Here is an 18,516-nt window from a genome sequence, read left to right as displayed (position 1 = left end):
TCAAAATAAAACGCTGAAGGGGCTGGGATTGTAGTTCAGTGGTAGAGCGCTTGCCTAGGGATTGTGTACATCTACAACTAAAAAAAAAAAATACTTTAAAAACATAAAATACTGAAATTACAAACTTGGATAATCCTAATAAAATGAAGAAATTGAGGTGTATCCAAATGAAACTAGCAACACAGGAAACTCTCCTAGAGATGACAAGCAGAATCCATTCTGAGGATGATGAAAAGAGGAAAGTGAAGCCTAATAAAATGTGAGATTTATGGGAACAGTGCTTTGATAGCAGGAAAGACTTCCAAAGTTCTGTTTTAGACTGAAGTTATGCTTCAGAGCAGTGCTTGTCAAAATCCATTGTGCAAATAAACCACTTGGAGATCCTGTTAAAAGGCAGATTCTTACTCAGCAGGTAGGGCCCGAGACTCTAAATTTATGATAGGATCCCGGGTGATGCCAAAGGACTGGCCCTCAGACTGCTTTTCCAATAGCAAGGTTTTAGAGCATGAAAAGAATGGATAAAGGATAGCACTGCCACTGGCAGAGAATTCATTCAGTTATTCAACATTTATTAAGCACCTACTATGTGTCAGACACTGCTCTACATGTTGGAAGTGCCATGCTGCAAATAATGATAGAAAAAAATTGTTTTATTCCAGACTTGAGAGAAAAATATACAATATAAAGAGGGAACTGTGTAGAGCCCAAGAGACAAAAGGAAGCAGAAGGATAACTCTAAAATCATTTAAGGGTCCTGGTGCCTCTGAGATCAAAAATTTTTAAGGAACACTGATGGATGAAACTACACTGGAAATGGGCAAATGTGGTCTTGATGACTCAAAAGTGGGAGAGCGATAGATTCCAAAAACTATACATCATTGAGGGTGACGTCAATTCCAAACCAAAAGAACCAAGTATTAAAGATATGTTGTGAGTGACCTCAAAAGATAACAAGTGAATTCTATAAATTCACATATGCTCACTAAAATATGTCATCGCAGGATCATCTCATTTTTTAAAGTTTTTTAATATTTATTTTTTAGTTGTAGTTGAACAAAATTTATTTATTTATTTATTTATTTTTTATGTGGCGCTAAGGATGGAACCCAGGGCCTCACACGTGCTAGGCAAGCTCTCTACCACTGAGCCACAACCTCAGCCCCCTCATTTTGCTTTCTGATTAGAAAAATCAGACTATCATATCAGGGGAAAGAAAAAGATGTGAGGGCTGGGGCTGTGTAGCTCAGTGGCAGAGTGCTTGCCTAGCACGTGTGAGGCTCTGGGTTCAATCCTCAGCACCACATAAAAATAAGTAAATAAAATAAAGGCATGCTATCCATCTATAACTACAAAAAGAATTAAACAAACAAAAAAGGAATGGGTCATTAAAAAAAAAAGAAAAAGTGTGAGCTTTTGTTTAATAAGGTTGAGTGTATGCATGTGTGTACGTGTGTGTGTGAGGGGGGGAGAGAATACATGTAAATAACTTCTATTCTGTGAGGATCTAACTTGGACAGAGGAGGAAAACAGACAGTATCAGATAGTACATGAAGAATTCCCTAAAGAATGATGCTTACAATTATCTTGCTTAGGAAAAAGAAGTAAATTCTAAAGAATGGGTTTTAGCTCAGAATGCACTGTGTGGAGAAAAAGAATTAAGAGATAATCTTACATTAGTGATTTGAGACCAAACCATAAATTTTTAAAATATATTGCAAATTTTACTTCCCTATGTAATCTAAATCAAATCCAAGTCCCCTAAGTGAGTCTCAGAAGCAAAGAAGTCCAAGAGAAACACTTGCCTTGGGGAGGATGAGCTGAGAGGATGGAGGATGAGACACTTAAGACCACGACCAATCTTTTTTGCCTCAACTACCAGGCACATTTACTCAGAGGAAGAACACCTGCACCAGGACAGAAACCTGCTTTGGGACCAGGGATCAGAGAATGGGAGACTGCACTGGGTACTACTACCTTCTTTGCATACAATACCCCAAAAGTTAGATTATTTTCTCTTTTTCATTCCCTAGTCTTAGGATTATTAAATTCCATTGAATTGCTTAGGAAGGTTGGGGAGAATTTTAAACGATTATCTTTAGCCCCCTCAGCTAACTTGGGAACTCTCTGAAACAACACATAGAATCTTGAGCAAAGCGATCAATATTGTGATGTTTGAATAAGACAGAGAAGTATGGGCAGAGCAACTGTGTAGTTAGGTGGACTTATAGCCATTTAAGCAATTCCAACCCAAAAGCACTAAACGTTAGGTGGAGGAAGTTATCTGGTAGAACAACACAGGATTCTGCCACCTGGATTTATTCAACATTTTTCATCCAGGACTTACATTGGGATCAAGATAACCAGTGAATTAAATCTAAAGAAGCTACAGAGTTAGAAGTATTTGTTAATAAAAAGGATTTACATTTAAATATTTTTTTGGAAGCAGGCAAAGCATACAGGAGCATGACAAGAATGGTGTAATACATGGCAACAGGACATGTTAAAAAGCCCTGGGCCAGCAGGGGGAGCTATAGTGAACAGAGGGCTCAGAAAACATTGTGATGACAATGCTGCAATTAGTTAAGGGTCCCACAGAAGCTGGCACAAATCTGACCCAACTCTGTTGTTGGATCCAGGTCTGGGCAACACAGTTTAAAAAGAACACTGACCCTCCTGGAATATACATAGAGGAGAGTGTTCCAAATGCTGGGGGACCCGAAACCACAGCATATGAGGAACAGGTAAGGAAACACGCTCTTTAATCTGAAGAAGTTCTTTTGAGAATGTATGAACTCATCTTCAAAAATTTAAAAAGACTAGGAAGTGGATGAGGCAATCATCTTCTGAAGGTTTCCATGAACTGAACTAGGATTAGTAGGTTAGTTACAGGGAAGCTGATCTCAGCACAAAGTGAGGAAAAACTGTAAGTGAACCATCCAAAACATGTCCCTGCTGAAGGACCCAGTCTTATTGAGCACAGGACAGATGACCTCTCCCTAGGGAGACAGGAGGAGAACTCGCACAGCAGACAGTGAGTAGCAGACAGTGAACAAGGCCAGAAATCTCCCAGTCAATGAAATACTAATGCTTAGTATCTAAAAAGAGCTTGTTGGCATTATAAACACTTAAATGGCATCTTAGCTGATGTTGATATATAGAACAAAGTTTAAATAATTGATTCTGAGCAGATCAATACATCTGGGTACCACAGTTTAAAAAGAACAGTGACACTGACTGAAAGACATATAGAACAGAGTATTCCAAATGATGAAAGGACTTGAATTACATCATATGAGGGACAGATAAAGAAACAGGGTGTATTTAATCTGGAAAAGTTATTTTGAGAATGTATGAATTCATGAATGCATTAATATATATTTGGGCTAAAAGAAGCAGTTACCTGGTTTCCCATTTCCCTTATTATTCAATAAAATAATATTTCAGAATAACCAGTGGTAAACCCAGTATGAAATACAGGATGTCCATCAAGCTTGAGATATCAGGTGAATATATAATAAAGTATTTATTTATATTACATTATAAAAATGATAAAATACTGCCCAAGTTACCAATTTTATGGGCATCATGTATCATTTTTAGTAAGTGTTAAAAACTAAGGAATGAATATTCTTAAAGAATAACAACAAGACTAACATCTACTGGACATACTGTGCATTTACATGATCTCATCTAATTCTCAGAGAAACAGAATTAGACCAGTTAAGTGACTTTACCCAAGATCACCCAGGCATTAATTGGAGGTAGGTGCTCCAGCCTGGCTGCTTCAGGACTGTGTTTATTATTCTGGGTCAGCCCCAGTATTAAGCACTTTTCACTTATTTTCTCATTTAAGCCTCAGAATGACCTTGTACAGTATGTAGAATGGTATCTCCATTTTACAGATGAGAAAGTAAGGTTTTGAGAGGGAAAATAACAGCTCTGAAGCAACACACTTGAAGAAATTCCAACTTGGCTCTACCTGAGCCTGAGTTTTGTGCTCTTTTCCTGTTACTGCCTCGGTTGACCTATTCATTTCTTTTGAGAATTATACTGGTTAAATTGTCAATACTCTATACAGATGGGTGATACTAGAAAGTCCAAAATAAAACACTGAAACTCATCATAGGGTATTTACAAGAACTGTTCACGAGAAGAGTCTACTGATAATCCCATAAAATAATCTTTGACATTCTAGAGAGAAAAAACAAAAACAAAAACAGGAGACTAAATCAACTAAGTAAGCCATATTACCTACTTTGATTTTCAGTGGCAGGCTGGTAGTTGATTCTGCTAAATCATTGAACTAGCTAAATAATCTCAGCAAAGTTTCCTTTTTTAGAAAATGGGGATGTAACAGCAGCTTCCCTTTATTCCCGCACATAAGCTCCAAAACTGCCTTAGTTATGTAACTCAAGGCAAGGAAGTGCTTTAATTTATACTTGTAATATACAGTTGGTTCTGCAGTAGAAAACTGAATTTTAGTTGTTCCCATGTTGTACATTTAGTAGCTTCAATACTGGTAATGTAACATTTCATAAAACTAATCAAATTTACCTATGGTAATCATCAGCAAAACTACAAACAGATATTTACACTCATTTATCACCAAATAAACATAATTAATTTGAAAATTTTGTCAGGAAAAAATTAACAAAATAATTTATAAATAATAAGTTTAATAGAAAAACTAGCAGTGCCTCATTTAAAGCAAAAGTAAGCGCAAATTTTAAGTTAGTTATCCCAATAATATGTACTGATAGGAACAAATGTAAAAAACATAAACTCTTGAGACTTTCCTAATATTTTAAATATTTTTGAAGCAACACAGAATTTGGTACCAAATACAATATCAGCATTTGCTAATTCATCAATTGTTTGTGGTCTGTATATACAATTAACACAGGCTTGGCAATGACCCCTACAGTATTTGAGAGGAATGAGGGCTATATTAAACTGATGCTGTGGAAAAAAATAACTATGTGGAAAAAAAATAACTATGGAACAACTTGATATTTTTATAGCCGTCTGAGCAGAAGGGACCAAGCCCCAACCTCCTAAATGTTAAAAATTTTGCTCATATGGCAAGACTGATAATATCTACAAGTGACTCCTCAGTTACGTATAACTATAAAGCTCTAATAAAAATTAATTAATTAAAAGAAAAGAGGGAAAAAATGGAGTTCTCATTAGGTCCTCACAATGACTCTGTGAGGTGTGTCCAGACATTTATATCTATGAGTAGGACAACACAGCTTAGAAAAAAATCAAAGAACTAGTTCAAAGTCACATAACCACAGAAATTCCAACTCAGCTCCCCCCGAACCTAAGGTTCACACTACAGGGACCATATTAAAGTGTTTCATTAATTTCTTTTGAGAATATTAACACTAATTTAACTGCAATCAAACAACCTATACTGGCAAAGGATTCTAGAGAGACAAATTGAGCAGTAGGGACAAGAGGAGTATTACTTGCCACTAGTATACCACTGCTCTAGATTCCTGTCTTTACCAGTGTCACCCAAAATTGGTTGTGTTTTTCTAGAAAAAAAGAACATTGGCATTACAAACTAAATGCTACTTAGCTGCCATACTCGAAAAATCAACTGAGCCCAAGAGTTCTTAAGGGTTTCACATTTATAGGAAACATTAAAAAATGAGGTTGCTGGTTTGCTTTAGTGGAGCAACACTTAGGCTCAATGATGAAGTTATAAAGCTTTATTGGTATCTTAGGGAACATGCAAAACATCAAAGGCTGGGCTGGGGCTGGGGCTCAATGGTAGAGTGCTCACCTAGCATTCATGAGGCACTGGGTTCGATCCTCAGCACCACATAAAAATAAAATAATAAAATAAAAATATTGTGCCCACCTAGAACTAAAAAATAAATATTAAAAAAAATACCAATTGCTATCCACAAGTTCTCCCAGCTGACCATCAGGACATCAACAATACCAAAGTCATGGTAAAAATGTGGTTAGACTGACTACCTTTGTCTATGTAAAAATTTCTCATAGAAAACATCTCATATTCAAAATAACATCAAACATAAGTCCACATAAGAGTCTAGAAAGAAAAATACCTTCTTCTTGTTGGTAAAAGTCTCATAGTATTTTTGTGATGCAAATAAAAATCAGTTGGGAGTTCCCAGAGATGAGGTTTTCCTTCAGTGGGATGAAAAACTCCCAGGAAGAGATTTATGGAATCTTGTCTATCGGCATCTAAAAAGCAAAAACATGTATTTCAGAAAATCCATCACTGACATAGACAACTCAAGAGAATATCTTTTCAGAAGGATAGTAATTCCATAGAACAGATCCTTGAAAATAAAAGTAACATTTATATTCCAAACTTCATACTTGTACACACAATCTAAAATTCACCCGGATTCTGAGAATTATAGTGACGCAGTCACATCAATATTTATAGCAGCTCAGTTCACAATAGCTAAACAATGGAACCAACCTAAGTGCCCTTCAATAGATACATAGATTTTAAAAAATGTGGTCTATATATTCAACGGAATATTACTCAGCTTTAAAAAAGAATGAAATCATAGCATTTGCCAGTAAATGGATGGAGTTGGAGAATAACATGCTAAGCAAAATAAGCCAATCCCAAAAACCCAGAGGCTGAGTTTTCTCTGATATGCAGATGCTAATTCACAATAAGGGGGAGGTGGCGCTAGGGAAGAATAGAGTTACTTTCTATTAGATAGAGAAGAGTGAAGGATGGGGAGGGAATATGGGGATAGGAAGGATGATAGTAGAATGAAACACACATTATTACCTTACATACATATATGACTGCATGACTACTGTGATCCTAAAATATATACAATCAGAAAAAAAAAGAGAAATTATACCCCAGTTATTTATGGTATATCAAAGTGCATAAATGCATTTTACTGTCATGTGCAACTAATTAGAACAAATTTTAAAAATCTTATGTTTCCTTTTCCTCATAATAAAGAGGATAGCAAATATAAACTACTTCTTGAATACTGAAAGACTTTTTGGAGTCTTTAAGAATTGCCAAAACACTTTAGAAAGTGATTTTATTTTTAAAATGAAAATAACCTCACCATTTGTTAGTTTAACTAAAGTAAATACCCTTTTTATAGTTATGGTTTGGATGTGAGGTGTCTCCCAAAAGCTCATGTATGAGACAGTGCAAGAAGGTTTAGAGGAGAAATGATTGGGTTATGAGAGCCTTAACATAATCAGTGAATTAATCCCCTGATGGGATTAACCGAGTGGTGGCTGAAGGCGGAAAGGGTGTGGCTGGAGGTGGTAAATCCCTGGGGGCATGCCTTTGGGGTATATATTTTGTATCTGGAGTGGGAAGTCTCTCTTTCTCTCTCTCTCTCTCTCTTTCCTGATCATCATATGAACTGCTTCCCTCCCTCATACTCTTCACCATTTTGTTCTTCCTCACCTGGAACCCAGAGGAATGGAGCTGGCTATCTATGGACTAAGAGCTCTGAAACTGTGAGCCCTAAATAAACTTTTCCTCCCCTAAAATTGTTCTGGTCAGGTCTTTTAGTCCCAGCAGTGAAAAAGCTGACTAAGGCATTTACTTTATTGTAAAGAAGGCAGAGTTATCAGAGACAAACAAAATGACCCAATTCCTACCCATGTTCTGTGGCACAACCTTGAACAAGTCAGTTGCATAGTTTCCACTTTTAATAGTTGAGAAGATATTCTCTCTGGCTTTTAACAGATACAGTGTTTACAACATTTTCTGTCCCCCACACCTATTAGCCTGCTCTTTCGTGGCTGATAATGAAGACAGCAAGGACACATGAATAACAGCCTCATTCTAACTATTCAACACTCCAAAATTATCTTTCCAAACTATACTATGTGCTAATAAAACTGACTCTACTATGTCCCATTTCTTCTTCCTTTTTCTGATTGTATTTTGGTATAAATGATAATTAACACTGAAGCAGTCTCACAAACCACCCTTCCCATTCTACCCTTTCTCCTCTCTGCACCCTTTATTCATTCCCCTCATTTCCTTCTTTGCATTCTTGTCTCAGAGCCCTGTCTCTTTGAGTTTGTGGCAGAGATCCACAATACACATAATAACCTCTTTCCAAAAATGAGTTTAGGACTAAAAAATAGCACAGTAGAAATGACTGTTTTGGGAACACAATAATATTATAAAATCAATTTTCTTCCAACAGCTACAGCAAACATATACATCTGAAATTAGCACTGGTTATTTGATCATTTCAGCAAAAGCAATGAATGAAATATGGTAGATCAAACATGTATTCCTGATATTAGTATTTTGACAGGAAGCATTCCATTAAAACAGCACTTAGTTTCAGGCTAAAAGTAATATATAATAGGAATGTGTTTATATGCTGAATATATCTGCAGCCTTTTTTCCACTTGTTGAGAGAAAATATCAAGGATTAGATGATACAGACATTACTGCCCCAATTTGTATCTCTTTACACAATGCAAAAGTAAACATACTGCTCTTATAGTAATTACATTCGTTATGCTTCTTGAATAGCCTTAATGGCACTTAATAGCTCATTCCATGTAGTGCCTCAAAATATCTTAATACTATTTAGAGAAGCTTTTCATTTTTTAGTCTTTCATCCTTCAAACGTAATAGCATCTTCCTTTAAATTTTAGCAAGTATAGAAAATTGAAGATTTTATAATATCCAAAAAAGGGTATTCCTTCAAAACATCATAATGATTTCTTGAATGCATTGCTATTATTCTAACTTAAAATATATGTATGAGGTTATGGTCACCAGGAAGATGTAGGACTTTGGATATGGACAAGAGCCTAAACAGGTTAAGTGCTCTATAGCTGCGTAACAACAGGGCAAAATGATTCCCTACCATTACACCCAATCATGCTTTAAAGGCAAAAAGAACATGAACTATTTGAATGCCATTCAAAAGTTAAGCACTAACTTCATTATTAACTATATTTAAATAAATCAGATGTGAATGTAATAATTTTTATTGGCCAAAAAAATTATTTTGGAACTAAAATATTTGTTATTCTAATATTAAGTTTGTGATAAAGTAGTATCTGATGTCATTTAAGAGAAGAAAATACTATTTAATAAATGTTACTATATAACTATTAAAGAAAGGGAACAATATAGTTAGATCCCTATTTATATCACTAATTAAATGTAAGAAAGACACAGATTAACCTCCTAGTAGAAAAATAGGTATGTGAATTCTAAAAAGAAACAGAAATAGCTAATGAACATACAAAAATCCAACTTCACTAGTTATCACATAAGTGCAAATTAAAATATTTTCTATTGACAAATCCTTTACAAAATGAGCTCTCCCATTTTAATGCTTTGCTGATGGAAGCACTAGATGTTTAATCCTTCTGAAAGGCAATTTGGCCATATACATGTATATAAAAAGTCTAAAAAATATTTGTACCTTCTGATTGAAAAAAAATATGCTTCCAGAATTTTCATAAAATATTTAAAATATGTAAAAAGGCATATATTCAAAGATGTTTATTTAGAAGAACTCTAGAGATACAATAACAAATAGTATAGCATGATGCTTCCAAAGACTAGAGAACTATAAGGTTACTAAAAAGTCCCATTGTAGAATAATATAAAGATTTTTCACATCATCTAAAAAAGTAAAAGCATATTATAATTACACATATAATAAAACTAGAAAAATAATGTTCTTCTAGATAGGAACAAGTGGCTTCCTCTGGAAGGTGCAGATTATATGATTTATTTGTGAGCTACTCTATGCTCTCTAGAATTAACATGTATTACTTTAATAATTGAAAAAATAATTCATTAATTCAAGAACCTACCATGTCCCTCACTGGGAATATAAGGTTGACAAGAACCTGGCTCTTAGGGACTTACAATATTTTATAAGAAACAAAGTACATGTATGCAAATAATGGACAAGGTACTTTCAGAAGATGTAAATTCAATGAAGAAAATAAGACAATGACATGATATGAGAGAAGATGGGAATACTTAGATTGGGCAGTTAGGGAAAAGGGAAGAGGCTGAAGTGTTAAAGAACATTTGAACTATAAGGATATAAAGGAGGTGGTCACACAGAGCTCCAAGGGCTGTGCCTGGCAAAGGTCTGATGGAGGGAAAAGCTAAGCAGGGGCTGGGGCTGGGGCTCAGTGATAGAGCCCTCGCCCAGCATGCATGAGGCACTGGGTTCAGTCCTCAGCACCGCATAAATGTAAAATAAAAATGTTGTGTCCACCTAAAACTAAAAAAATAAATATTAAAAAAAAAGCAAAGCAGCTCCAGAAACAGAAAGGGCACAAAGGCCAGAGGGTAATGGGAATGGGAAAGCACAGAATATTAGACACTGATGCAGCCAAATTACTCGAGGTCTTAGAGATCGTGGAGAAGAATTTGATTTCAAATGCAATGGAAACCCTGAAAGATTTTTTTTAAGGGGTAGTTTGATAGGATCCGATTTAACTTAAAAATCATCACTCTGGCTGCCATAAAGAGCTTGGTTGGAAGAGAAGAAGCATAGCTGAATCACAAGGGACTGCAGCTGCCCAGAAAGAGGTGTGGTTACATGGATGAGTGTGGAAGCAGTAGGGGTGAAAACAGTGGAAGGATTTAGGATATATTTTGGAGGGAGAGTCAACAATATCTGCTGACACACTGAATTGTGGAGAAGGGTGGCTAATGAGGAAAATAAGAAATTCAAGGGTGAAAATTGAAAATTTCAATTCTGAATTGAATTTCAATTTCTGAACTGAAAAATGGGTGTTGGGGTGGAAAAAAAACAGAATAAAACAGGTTAAAGAGAGACAAGTTTTTCTGTCTCAGAAATGATAAGCTTGAGTGAGATTATTATTAGAGATCTCTGATATGAACAAATTTGGTCCCTTTGCTCCCCAGAGTCATACCTATTATTATTTTATATTATGTGGCAAAAGGGACTTTGCAGATGTAACTAAAGTTACTGATCAACAAATTCAAGATAGAGAAATTACCTTGGACTATCTGGGTGAGCTCAGTATAAGAACATGAATCCTTTCAAGGCAGGAAAAGAAGGTAGAAGGGGAAGGTTGAGAGATTTGAAGCACAAATGGATTTGATATACCAGTGCTGGCTTTAAAACTGAACAAGCCACAAGTCAAAAAATGCAGGCAGCAGTAAGGAACCGAGAGTGACTCCCAGCCAACTGCCAGTGAGAACATGAAACATCAGTCCCACAACTGTATGGATATCTGCCAACAACCTGAGTAAGCTGGGAAGCCTCCAGATAAGAGCCCAGGTTAACTGACATTTGGATATTACTTCCATTTAATTTGGTTTCATTTGACTTCAACATTGTGAGATTCTAAGCATAAAGCACAGCTGAGTAGTTACTGAGATTCTAAGCAGAAAACACAGCCCAGTCACTATGGGAAACTAATACAACATTCAAGAGATTCAAGACAGGCAGTCAGGTGAGTCTAGAGTTCATCGAGAAGTCAAAGTCAGAGATACAAATCTGAGTGTCAAATGCATGGTGTGTAAAAACTGAAATGAGATGCCCTAGGATAAAAATTTAGAAAGAGAGGAGAGGAGGAGGGTTTAGAAACAGCAGAAATCAACAGAGAGAGAGAGAGAGAGAGAGAGAGAGGGATCACAAAGGAAGTTATAAGAAAGAGGGCTTGGTCAGCATGATACAAGTTGTTGAATGGTTGAGTAAGATGGAGACAGAAAGATAACCAACACATACAGCATTGGGAAATTGTTGATAACCTCACTAAGTAGGGTTTCAGTGTCTTAACAGGGTAGATGCCAAGTAGATCAGATAGAGAAAGCAGGAAACAGTTATGTATACAACTCTTTCAAGAGGTTTTGCTTAGGACAGCAGAGAACTAGGATTGCAGCTGAAGGGAGATAGAGATGGAAGCTTGGGTGAAAAACACTAAGGTGTGCTTTTACAATAATGGAAGTGATGCAGTAGAGAGGGAGAAACTGACGGTGCATGGCAAGGAGTGTATATTTTAGGAGAAAGCAAGAGGCAGAGAGGTGCTTCAAACTACAGCAGAGAGCTTGGCTTAACATGGGGCAGGGACAGCGCAGGCACTGTAACACAATGTAAGACAGAAACCCTGAGTGCAAATACAAACAACCTCTGCATATGGTGGTTAAAAAAAAAAAAAAAAGCAGCTCTTCCAATGACCTTTATTTTTTCATTGAAGTATGAAACAAGGTCATTAGCTGATATTTGTGTTGTTGGTTTGAGAAAAGAGAACAGCATGAAACGGTTCTTTGGAGAGTGAGAGAAGGACCATCCTGGGGAAATGTAGCAGTATTGTCAGGCTGTTCTGAGTGTCCTTTGGAGAACTACAGTCAGTTTAAACTACAAATGATGACATGCAACTTTCCTCTTGTCATGTTTAACCACTTTGGTTACAGGAAAGGTAAAGAGAGTTGGGTTTTAACCAGAGTTAGCAATGTTATTTACAGTGTTATTGAAACACTTTTCCAATTGTTTTCTTTCTGCCAGTTCAGCTTATTCACTAAAATTTGCTGTTCAAAGGATGACCTCAGAAGGTTATCTCATGATTCCTGATAAATTAAAATATTCTCAGCATGCTCCCCTGCATGCCTCTCTTTCAGTGATAAGCAGAAAGGGAAAGAAATTATTGCAGCATCTCAGAGTACCTAATAATGCGGGGAAACCAGCTCAGTATACTACTACCCTCTGTGATCACTTCTCTCTGTGCATGGTGAACCCGAAAATTTTCACCCTGTGAGCTTTTTCTTTGTTTTATAAAATTTCTGAGGAAAAATGATTTCCCTCCACACACACACACACACACACACACATATGAACTTACTACATTTAAATTACACACACAGGGTACATATATGTATGTATATATCTTATTAATTGCTACAGGTATCCAAACGTTTTTTTTTTTTCTTATTATAATAAGTATTTAAATTCAACAAGCTTTAGCAAGAAAATCCAGGCTTACAAAATTTGAGTGTATAAAAAAAATTAGAAAGAGCTTAACAAAGCCCTTAAGGGAATGAAAAGCTCTTGGTAACATCTAAGAGGAATCCTAGAGACCTGTGCTTTCCAGGAAAGGGATCCTCCAACTGCCAAACATGCTAGTAAGTGAAGCCTAAATAACAGGTTTGTTTGTTTTTTGAGACAGGGTCTCACCATAATACCCATGAACTCTTGGGCTCAAGCAATCCTCTTGCCTCAGCCTACTGAGCATCTAGGACTACAGGTGCATGTCACAGCACCTAGATTTAAGAACCTTATTTAAAATCAGCTTGAAAGAGGGTCAGATGAGTTGCCCACATAGCATGCATCTATGCAAACCAAGGGTAAAATTCTTGTCATCTAATTTCATTATTCCAGTTTCTTAATCAGTATTTTTCTGCCCACCCCAGAGGTATAACACGAGAACACTAAGTTTTACAAAGTTATCTGGAGTACTTTAAAGAAAATTGTTCTATATTATCATCATTATATAATACCTACTATAATTTTAAAATAAGTTGTACACCCCAATGACACCATGCTTCTTAAAATAAAAAGCCTGTTTTAGCCATATTATTCATGATACCTTTCATAATAGTTCATCTTTCAGTTGTACATAATTTTGCCTTACCTTTCCATACATGCACATTACATTCTTGTGACCACCATTACCTTTCAATATCATGTCTTTCTTTTTAAATAATTATAGTTATACATTCATTCTGTCTCCTAGTCTTATTACAAAGTCTTGGTCCTTAGGCTTCAATAATGATTCCTATTACAAGAGCAATAATGACAGGAGGGGGCAGAAGAGTGGATGCTCTTTCCATAGGGGCAGTTCCAAACTTCTTCAGGGTGACACACATCTAGAGATATGTACTTTGAGGCACATGACTTATAATTATAATCCTTCATCTTCCTCACAACTTTTATATGTTCAATTGTGTCTCCTAAAAAGATATGTTTTAGTCCTAACCTCAAATTCTTGTGAATAGGACCTTATTTGGAAAGAAGATCTTTGCAGATAAAACCAATTTAAGATGCAATTGCATTAGAGTACAGCAGGCCCTTAATTCTCACGAGAGGAGAAAAGAGACACCGAAAATTCTATGAAGACATCGACACAAGGCGAGAATGCCATGGGAAAATGGATGGAAATGTTGCTGCTGCAAGTCAAGCAACACCAAGGATTTCTGGAAACCAACAGAAGCTGGAAAGAAGCAAGTAAGGATTATCCCTTATGGTTTTCACAGGGAGCACTGCCCTGCTGACACTTTGATTTTATACTTCTAGGACTCCAGAACTGTGAAACAATAAATTTCTCATTTCAAGTCATTGATTGGTATTATTTTGTTACCACAGCATTCAGAAACCGATTTAGCTTCCCCTTCAGTATGTGTGGGACCTGTGATTGGTTCCCAATTAATGGGATGATGAAGGGATGTAATTCCCATAATTACACTACCTCAGATTTACCTCCCTCTTCCTTAACAGTTGTGAAAAGACAAGTAGCTATAAGTCCTACAGCCACAGGAACTACAAGGAACTGAATTCTGCCAGCAAACACAGGAGCTGGGAAGCAGATCCTTTCCTAGTTAAGCCTTCAGAAGAGAGGCCTGCCTGACCGACATTTTTGCTGCCATCTTGTGAGGCCTGAAGCAGTGACCCAGCTGAGTTGTACCTGGACTTTCAGATCCAAAGAAACTATAAGATAATGACTATGTGCTATTTTAAGATGCTGTGTGTAGTAATTTGTTACATAGCATAGAAAACTAATACACACTAGCAGGAGTACAGCAAACTGACTTTCATTCACTCTGAATCTAGAAAATGTTGAAAGCCAACCATTTTGTGGATACTTTTGTAGTTGCTTCTGAGGCTCCCACAACTGGAGATTCTTACAATTTCTTTGGTGTAGGCACATACATCTTTTTTTTTTTTTTTTTTTTAATAAGGCAGTTTCTTCCAACTCTTTCCTTGGTATCCTAGGTTTTCAGTATTGACTTTCTACTTCTTGCTGCTAGGATCTCCCTGTCTCTCAAGAAGTCTTCCTGGCTAGGACCCAGGCCAACCACATGCTGACAGCCTCCTTCATGAGGACCAAATTTGGGTGCCAATAAACACTCAAGTATTCTTTGGCCCAACCGACTCTAAGAGTGCAGGCAGTTTGCAACAGGGCAGCAATCTCCTCAGCCCATCCCTTTGCTACAGATTTGCTGTGCAGCAGCCTGAGGCCAACATGTAGGGTCCTTCCAATGGCTGGACACCACATCAGGCTCATCCAGAGTCTTGTTGAAGCTCCTATCTCCCTTCACTTGAAGAAGTGGGGGTGGGTGACCATCACTGCAGGCAACAGTTCACACCAAAGAACTTCTTTACTGAAGATGATTACTTCTTTAATCTTCTTCCCAAATTCACTGAACTTTTTTTTTATCCTTAATTTAGTTTTAGGGCTTAAGACTCACGAAATTGATCATTGAGCACTTTATAAATTCTGCACATGGGGATTTGTCTCACAGTTACTTTGTCTGATATCTGTTTTATTGACAATGCCATCGGAATGGAAACAGAAATAGTACCATTACAACAATCTGTTACATTTAGAATTCACAAGTCATAAAAGAAGTATAACTTAATGAGTTTAATTTAATGTTAATGTTACTATATATTTCTAGTTGACATTTTAATAAATTAGTAATATTTACATTCTTATCCAACTATCAAGACTTTGGACCCTCCATTAAAAAACAATTCAACATCCTCAAAATAACATATATACAGTGCAAGAAGAAATATAGAAGGAGACAGAAGCCAAGGAATCAAAGTATATTGCACTCCTTAAGAATTCAAATGGGTGCCAAAAGGCAAAAGTGCTCTTCTCATTCATTTATTGGACAAATATTTATTAAATGACTTCAAAGGGATAAATTCTGTTTTACTTAAATTTTTAAATATTTAACTTTATTTAACCAATAGCTTTTTTTAAAGTACATGTATAAGAAGACTTTTGTACATCAAAAGTCTTAGAAATACCTATTACTTCAGAATTACCTGAAAAAGCATTGCTGTAATATCTTGAGAGAGTTTGCATGATGTCTTTTGAGTGCTGGGTCCATGGTGCAATCTTTCTGTAGGTTTTCACCCGATGAACAAGTTGAGAACCACCATACTGAAGGGACAGGGTATCACCATGATCTTCATAGAGTTCTTCAAATAACCTAAGCAAAAGAAAAACTCACATTAAAGAATTTTACCAAAATTATTACACAAGTTATTCACTTAGCCCTAGACTCAGAACAAGTCTTTACATTATGAATTCTTCTGAGCCTTTTCCTTCAAATAAACACTTAAATTTTGAAAATAAAAACACATGCAAAATGTATTATATTTTATATTTTATAATGACACTTCAATATGCATTAAAGTCACAGAAAACACTATAAAGAAATCAAAAACATAATCCATCAAAATCATATCAGCTGATTCTAATCTTATTAAATGACTCAACATTCTGCAGTCTGCCAGATCAGTTATTCTCCCATGACAATATTTTGTTCCTTCTGAATTGCTTTTGAAAAAAAAAATGCTCTTGTTGCATACAATATCTTACTCTATCCAGGATTGCATAATAAAATATCATAACCCAGGTGGCTTATAAACAATAAACACTTATTTCTCATAGTTCTGGAGGCTGGGAAGTCCAAGATAAACCTACTGGCAGAATCAGTGTCTGGTAAAGCCCCACTTTTAGCTCACAGATGGTGCCATTTTGCTGGGTCCTCACATGACAGAAGGCAAGCTAGTTAGTTCTCTGTGGTCTCTTTAAAAAGGATACTGATCCCAAAGATGAGGTTCCAGCTTCAGATTTAATCACTTCCCAAAGCCTCCATTTCCTAATACAATCACTTTGGTGGTGAGAATTTTAATATAAGAATTTGAGGGAGACACAAATACTCTGACTGTAGCAGAGAGAAAAACCACATTCTTGGAAACATGTACATGATTGAAATTTGTATTTCTTCAAGTGTCTGTTAATATTTTCAGTGCAGTGATATCTGTGGATATGGCCATGTGTAAGCTGATTATTTTCCTAAGCTATGAAAATCTCAGATGAACAGAGATAGCTGTCATTTTATTTTTTTAAAGAATATTTCATGTAATGTTACAGAGCCAATGGACAGTGAAGGAACAGTAATATTTAATGAAGAATTAAATCTTTTATCCATCTCATATTTTTAGATCAAAATGTATGAAGGCCTAGTACTTTTTATTTTATTATTGACGTCTGGATTTTTTTTTAACAACCCACTAGTTTGTCCAAGCACTTCAGATTAACAAAAAACAAACAAACAACAAAAAAAAAAAACCACACATACACAAGTGTTTATTGATAATTAACATAAGCCAAAAAAATCCCATGGCAATAATATACAAGTCTTTAAGTAAAAATATTAATTGCAGAGTTAATTTGAATATTGTCTTCTAGCAACACAATCTTTGAGATACCAAAAGTAGAAAATAGCTCATAAAAATCCTCATTGTTAATCAGGTTTGCTTTCTGTCACTGTCCTTTAAATGACAAAAAAACAGGACTTACCTAACTGCGTCTGTATCAAACTGTAGATTAGGTTTGTCAATCAATCCCAAAGAAAACAGCTGATAAGCCAGAGCACATTTTCCCACCATGAACTGTGCTGTATTGGTGCGATCTAAACAATCCACACAGTTGGTTCGAAGGATGCCAGTCTACAAAGAAATATTTTAAGATTTTCAATCATTATTCAGTCACCAAAACTACTTCCATACTACATGAGATTTCTTTTCTTAAAGAAGCAGAAGAAAGGTTGTAAGCAATTGTCTGTCTTGCACAAATATTAATCATTCAGTTAAGTTAAAGGTTAAAATAACGAAGAATCTTTTTAAAAGATGTAATGCTATATTTGCTGCTCAGTAACTATGTTTTTAACAGCATCATTAAACTTAGTCTGTATCAGTTAGTAAATGTGGACTTTTCCCTGATATATCTCCTTTATTGTACAAAAGAAACAGTCAGTGGTTGAAGCCATATCATTCTTAAAGCAGAGTTAACAGTACAGTGTAACTGGCTTATTTTCTAAAGTCATTCCAATTTAATCTTCTCACATTCTTGTTTGTGTTTCTATTTCCAATAATAAAACTTAGTACGTAGAAAAACTCATAAGCCACATTATTTCAGTTGCATATACTTCTATGAGTTTTAAACACTATCAGCAAGGCTTTAAAAGTCATTCTCAAAAAATTAATAATTCTAGAACAGGAGCAGCGGCCTGCTGAGAGGCAGAGCTGCCCCCTCCCCCCGCGCTGGCAAGGTAGACGGAACTGTGACCACCCACAGAACAGGCCCAGCGGCCTGCTGAGGGGCACAGCCGCCCCCCACCCCCCGTGCCTGCCAGGTAGGCGGAACTGTGAACACTGACAGAAAAGGCCCAGTGGCCCGCGGCGGGACAGAGCTTCCAATCACTCCTGCAAGGTAGGC

The 18,516-nt window shown here is 36.2% G+C and overlaps 1 protein-coding gene across 4 annotated transcripts in view; it reads right to left on the bottom strand.

Moving 5' to 3' along the window:
* Fig4 (FIG4 phosphoinositide 5-phosphatase) overlaps window positions 1-18,516 on the bottom strand; it is a 108,592-nt gene that overhangs the window by 41,177 nt on the left and 48,899 nt on the right. For all 4 annotated transcript variants that reach the window (XM_015500098.2, XM_015500113.2, XM_048787622.1 and 1 more), the window contains 3 exons: window positions 17,599-17,747; window positions 16,053-16,219; window positions 6,081-6,219 (listed from right to left, as the gene is read on the bottom strand). In XM_015500098.2, coding sequence (XP_015355584.1) covers window positions 6,081-6,219; window positions 16,053-16,219; window positions 17,599-17,747 — 455 coding nt within the window. The remainder of the gene's footprint in view (window positions 1-6,080; window positions 6,220-16,052; window positions 16,220-17,598; window positions 17,748-18,516) is intronic.

Source organism: Marmota marmota, unplaced genomic scaffold (genome assembly GCF_001458135.2).
Source record: "Marmota marmota marmota unplaced genomic scaffold, marMar, whole genome shotgun sequence".
Classification (NCBI taxonomy): domain Eukaryota; kingdom Metazoa; phylum Chordata; class Mammalia; order Rodentia; family Sciuridae; genus Marmota; species Marmota marmota.
This window is presented reverse-complemented; position numbering and strand designations above follow the sequence as displayed.